The sequence below is a fragment of the Cervus canadensis genome, chromosome 15 (genome assembly GCF_019320065.1).
Source record: "Cervus canadensis isolate Bull #8, Minnesota chromosome 15, ASM1932006v1, whole genome shotgun sequence".
NCBI lineage: Eukaryota > Metazoa > Chordata > Mammalia > Artiodactyla > Cervidae > Cervus > Cervus canadensis.
The window spans coordinates 70,681,841-70,687,840 of NC_057400.1; the positions used below are offsets into that span (position 1 = coordinate 70,681,841).

The 6,000-nt window shown below is 44.4% G+C and overlaps 1 protein-coding gene across 1 annotated transcript in view; it reads left to right on the top strand.

Annotated features, from left to right (window-relative positions):
• OCA2 (OCA2 melanosomal transmembrane protein) overlaps positions 1-6,000 on the top strand; it is a 124,386-nt gene that overhangs the window by 47,355 nt on the left and 71,031 nt on the right. Inside the window, exons 8-9 of the mRNA XM_043487769.1 lie at positions 1,540-1,622; positions 3,055-3,208. Of these exons, the coding sequence (XP_043343704.1) occupies positions 1,540-1,622; positions 3,055-3,208 (237 nt within the window). The remainder of the gene's footprint in view (positions 1-1,539; positions 1,623-3,054; positions 3,209-6,000) is intronic.

Sequence of the window (6,000 nt, forward strand, 5' to 3'; positions counted from 1 at the left end):
TGAGGTTTCTTTTTTTCAAATTATAGTGTTTTTTGGGGCAATTCAGGGACACATATATTTGAAAGTGCAGTTAAACCTGACCCTTACCTCATGGTACAGAAGATAGTTCAACACACATGGTTCCTTTGAGTTTGTGGACTCTTAGCTAAGACTGTGTCTGCTTTCCCTGAGCTTCTCCTTCTGTACCAATATGACCTTGTGCTCAGCATCTAAGGCAAGTACTTTAGTTCACATCCTGCAAAGGTTAGGAGAGCCAGCAGTCCCGGCCACCATATCCCAGAGCCCAGACAAGGCCTAGTTTCTCTCTCTTGTCTCCCAAATCCTGGTCTCAGGGACTCCCCTGGATTTCCATGATGACTTCCATATGAAGTTATATCCCTAGTTCACGGATTTTCCCTGTTATAACTAATAGAAGGAAACGCTGCTGGTATACAAGGCTGTGTCATTCAAAATGGAGTATAACTGCAGTAATGGTGGGGACAGCACCTGTCACATATTCTTCTGCCATACAGAGCAGTGTCCCCACAGCCAAAGTCTCATTGTGGAGAAGGCTGCGGTTTCATGGACAATGGCTGATGCAGCACTGATGTTCTACCGGTTGCTCTGGCCATGGTCTTAGGACAAACTTGGCTTCCCTGTATGCATTGCATAGTTTGCTGGCAAGGCTTCCTCAGTAAAGATGAGGTGGGCACACTTAATCTGCTGAAGGATCCCTCTGTGACCTTGTGTGGAGGAGGGCATGACCTTTTGTAGCCTGCTGACACATTAATAGTTGCCTACCCTTGGGTCTGTATTGAGCTTGCCTGCTCCAGAAACACAACACAGGAGATTTTTACTGAAGGGTTTTTTTTTTTTTTTTTTCTGATACACTCTTTCCAAACATGAAAGTTTTAAATTCAGGCTTTGACCAACTTCAGAGTTCCTGTTTTCGATTTTCCTTATGATTTGTGGGTGGCAAGACTTCTGTCCTCCCACTGAAGTTTCCCTAGCAGCCACAGCCAGGCCTCCCTCTGCCCCACCAGCACCTCCACCTCTGCACACATCTGGCCCCTTTCATCTGGCTTTTCCACTCCTCTGCCCTTGACAAGGGCACCTTGGCCTGTGAAAATGGAAGCTCATCCTCAGGCCCCCCTCCCACAGGCTTCTGGGACCTGGGTGTGGAGAGTTTCTGCCTCCAGTTTGCAAACAGAGAGCAGTCTTTCTGGTCAGTTGCCTCAGTGGGTTCAGAAGACTGTGTCTCCAGTAACGTGCAGTGATTTCCTTTTCTCTTAATAGGTTATATTTACTTCTGTATTTCTGTGTCTTTGTACATGAATTTTGTGTTTGTATTTTCATATTCTTTTTCTTAAACACAGCCCTCCAAATCACGGATGTTCCAGCTGCACATCACCTGGCTGTCTCTAACATCCCTGTGTGAAAAGCATTTGTGCTCTTCTCCTTTTCTTATCCTAGACAAGCACCTGCCCTGAGCACTGCTGGACCCCAGCTGATGGCCCAGATTCAAAGCCTTACCAGGATTTCATGCTTCAACTTTTGCAGGTCACTTATAACTGGACGATATTTTTAAACCCAAGCAGAAGTGAGCACGTGGTGGTGAGCAGGACATTTGAGGTTCTTAGCAGGTAGGTCTTGGTGACTGAAGTCTCAGGGAAGCTCCTCTGGGACATGTTCCCTAGAGAAGTATGACCCTTGGGACTCCAGTTATAAATGGCTAGGCAAGTTATGGGCTTGGAGTTGCTTCTCTTGTGTAGCCAGTGATCATGAGTCTGTGGTGGGTGTCAAAACCACAGGTGTCAGGAAGTAAGATTGCAGAACCCATTTTGAAGCAAACTATGTTTTACAGCTGATACTTTAAATTCATTAATATCATGAAGCTACGCAATGGGGAATTCTAGTATATCTTAGAATTCTTTTTTCTGTAATGCCACTCCATGTTAAGTCTGTACTTTTGGTTACTATATAAGTTTGCTAGGCCTGCTATAATAAATACCACAGATAGGTGGCTGAAACAGTAGACAGCTGTTTCCTCAAGTTGTCAGCAGGGCCTGCCCCTCCTGAGGTCCTTCTCCTTGGTGTGTAGATGCTGTCTTCCCCCCATGTCCCCAGTGGCCATCCCTCTGCATCTCTGTGCCCCAAATGCCTTTCCTTACAAGGACACCAGTCATGTTGGTGTCACTGTTTTTCACTTAATCACCTTTGTGAAGACCTTATCTCCAAATAGAGTCACATCCTGAAGTATGGAGAACTAGTATGTCCAGATATGAGTTTTGAGGGGACACAATTCAGCTCAGAGCAGTTATGAAATTTTAGAGTCTTTATTTTCACCAGGCCATATACTGTTGATCTGCATACTTCTTGTTCCTGGGGTTTTCCCACCATTAGTGACAAGCTGACTACCTGTTCTCAGGTTGCACATGACCCTTTTTCAAATTTCTCGCATGTGAGAATCATTGGATTTGCTATTTGTTAGCATGGGCTTCCCAAGTGGTACTAGTGGTAAAGAATCCACCTGCCAGTACCAGAGTCATAAGAGACACAGGTTCGACCTCTGGGTTGGGAAGATCCCCTGGAGGAGGGCATGGCAACCCACTCCAGTATTCTTGCCTGGAGAATCCCATGGACATAGAGGCCTGGCTGGCTACAGTCCATAGGGTTGCAGAGTCAGACACAACTGAAGTGACTTAGCATGTGCACAAAGCAATCAGATGTGTGGTGAGGAGGAAGATGGAAAATTAAATGGTTTGAACCACTGTGAACATCTTTGCCCCTGTTCATTGCTGGGCTGGTGGCACTGTGGTGAGGCAGGCGGTGCCTGATGGAGGCTGAGGAGCTATGTCAGAGGGCCTGGCTATGGGGAGGCTGTGCATGTATTCTCGCAGCTCGCCTGTGCTCAGGGCCCCTCGTCTGGCAGGTTAGGCACTCTGCGATCGGTTCAGGCTCTGGTTATAGCCGTGGGCGACTGGTGTTGGGAAGAAAGCTGAGGGAGCAAGTGCTAATGGTTGATGTCAGGTCTGTTTCCTTTACCAGTGGTAAGATATTTGCTTCATTCTTCAGAGAGCCTGTTTCCATCAGCGTCCGAGCCTCCCTCCAGCAGACCCAGATTGTTCCTCTTCTGATGACTCATCAGTACCTCCGCGCAAGTGTTGAAGCACAAGTGACCATTGCTGCGGTCATCCTCGCTGGGGTCTACGTGCTAATTATATTTGAGGTAACTTGCATGTCTGCTCTCCTGGGTTTATCTGTGCCCACAGGTAAGTGTATTTTAACATGTTGGGTGCTAGGCATGGGCTCAGTCTTGCATTTTAATCGAATTGAAATGATGTCTTTCCTAAAAAGTAACATTTCCCTCATTCTAGGTAGAAAATTGCTCTGTACTGCAATATTTGCTGAATCTAGGCAGTTGTCATATGCAATATGAGTTTTGCCAGGCACTAGAAAAAGTTTATTGAGAAAACTGAATGTGCACATGATTTTCTTACACTCGATTTTCTGCTCACACAGAGTGCCCCTGAAGGGACAAGTGTTGAAACTTTCTGAGAATCAGGGTCTTCTGTAAAATGGGCATGTTAAAATACCCCCTATCTGCTTCATAGTATTGTGTGCACGATGAGGACCTTGGAGACCTTGGGCTATGTGTGGGGAAGGCTTATTATCTGTTACGTTTATCAACTCAGCTAATGAGCCCAGTGATTTCATGTCCCATTGATTCAGTGTTTCTGGGACATTTTAAGTGTGGCTATACCTTTAATAGCGTGAAAAGAGGTTCAGACACTGCCTGACGGGGAAGGTCCTTTGCTGTTTGCATTGAAACCAGATTTACAGCAACACACAGATGGGGCTTTTGACTCCACTGGGTTCAGCCTGGAGGATCAGGAGGTGAAGGTGAAGGGGTGTGTCTTCTCAAAGTATGAAAAGTGCCCTGGAGCTTCAAGGAGGTGATCTGAGCGGGGAGTGGCCAGGAAAATTCCTGAAATTCCCTGAGGCTGTCTGATCTGTCTGTGAGGAATGCTGGCTTCAGCAGCTTGAGCCCCTAGTTGTCCAACAAGGTCCATCCATGGGTTTAGTTGCTCTGTCTCATGTCTCTTTTATTCTGGGGCAACTCTGTTCTGTGCCGCCGCCCCCCCCCTCCCAATCACCCCAATCAATATCATTATCATTTCAGGGTTCCTTTGACCACACACACACTCTGTGGTCAGGCAGAGTCTGGAGGGTCCAGGAGCAAGTTTCTGAGCAGTTTCCTCCTCAAGGGGCCACAGAGAACATATTACTTCCTCCAGTGGTATTGGTTTTTTTTTTTTTTATTTTTTTAATTTATTTATTTATTTTATTATTATTATTTTTTTTCCAGTGGGTTTTGTCATACATTGATATGAATCAGCCATGGATTTACATGTATTCCCAATCCCGATCCCCCCTCCCACCTCCCTCTCCACCCGATTCCTCTGGGTCTTCCCAGTGCACCAGGCCCGAGCACTTGTCTCATGCATCCAGCCTGGGCTGGTGATCTGTTTCACCATAGATAGTATACATGCTGTTCTTTTGAAATATCCCACCCTCACCTTCTCCCACAGAGTTCAAAAGTCTGTTCTGTATTTCTGTGTCTCTTTTTCTGTTTTGCATATAGGGTTATCGTTATCACCTTTCTAAATTCCATATATATGTGTTAGTATGCTGTATGTCCTTTATCTTTCTGGCTTACTTCACTCTGTATAATGGGCTCCAGTTTCATCCATCTCATTAGGACTGATTCAAATGAATTCTTTTTAATGGCTGAGTAATATTCCATGGTGTATATGTACCACAGCTTCCTTATCCATTCATCTGCTGATGGGCATCTAGGTTGCTTCCATGTCCTGGCTATTATAAACAGTGCTGCGATGAACATGGGGGTGCACGTGTCTCTTTCAGATCTGGTTTCCTCAGTGTGTATGCCCAGAAGTGGGATTGCTGGGTCATATGGCAGTTCTATTTCCAGTTTTTTAAGGGATCTCCACACTGTTTTCCATAGTGGCTGTACTAGTTTGCATTCCCACCAACAGTGTAAGAGGGTTCCCTTTTCTCCACACCCTCTCCAGCATTTATTGCTTGTAGTCTTTTGGACAGCAGCCATCCTGACCTGCGTGTAATGGTACCTCATTGTGGTTTTGATTTGCATTTCTCTGATAATGAGTGATGTTGAGCATCTTTTTCATGTGTTTGTTAGCCATCTGTATGTCTTCTTTGGAGAAATGTCTGTTTAGTTCTTTGGTCCATTTTTTGATTGGGTCATTTATTTTTCTGGAATTGAGCTGCAGGAGTTGCTTGTATATTTTTGAGATTAATCCTTTGTCTGTTTCTTCATTTGCTATTATTTTCTCCCAATCTGAGGGCTGTCTTTTCACCTTACTTATATTTCCTTTGTAGTGCAAAAGCTTTTAAGTTTCATTAGGTCATTTGTTTAGGTTGTTGCTTTCATTTCCAATATTCTGGGGGGTGGGTCATAGAGGATCCTGCTGTGATTTATGTTGGAGAATGTTTTGCCTATGTTCTCCTCTAGGAGTTTTATAGTTTCTGGTCTTACATTTAGATCTTTAATCCATTTTGAGTTTATTTTTGTGTATGGTGTTAGAAAGTGTTCTAGTTTATTCTTTTACAAGTGGTTGACGATTTCCAGCACACTTGTTAAAGAGGTTGTCTTTTTTCCATTGTATATCCTTGCCTCCTTTGTCAAAGATAAGGTGTCCATAGGTTCGTGGATTTATCTCTGGGCTTTCTATTCTGTTTCATTGATCTATATTTCTGTCTTTGTGCCAGTACCATACTGTCTTGATGACTGTGGCTTTGTAGTAGAGTTTGAAGTCAGGCAGGTTGATTCCTCCCGTTCCATTCTTCTTTCTCAAGATTATTTTGGCTATTCGAGGTTTTTTGTATTTCCATACAAATTGTGAAATTCTTTGGTCTAGTTCTGTGAAAAATACCGTTGGTAGCTTGATAGGGATTGCATTGAATCTATAGACTGCT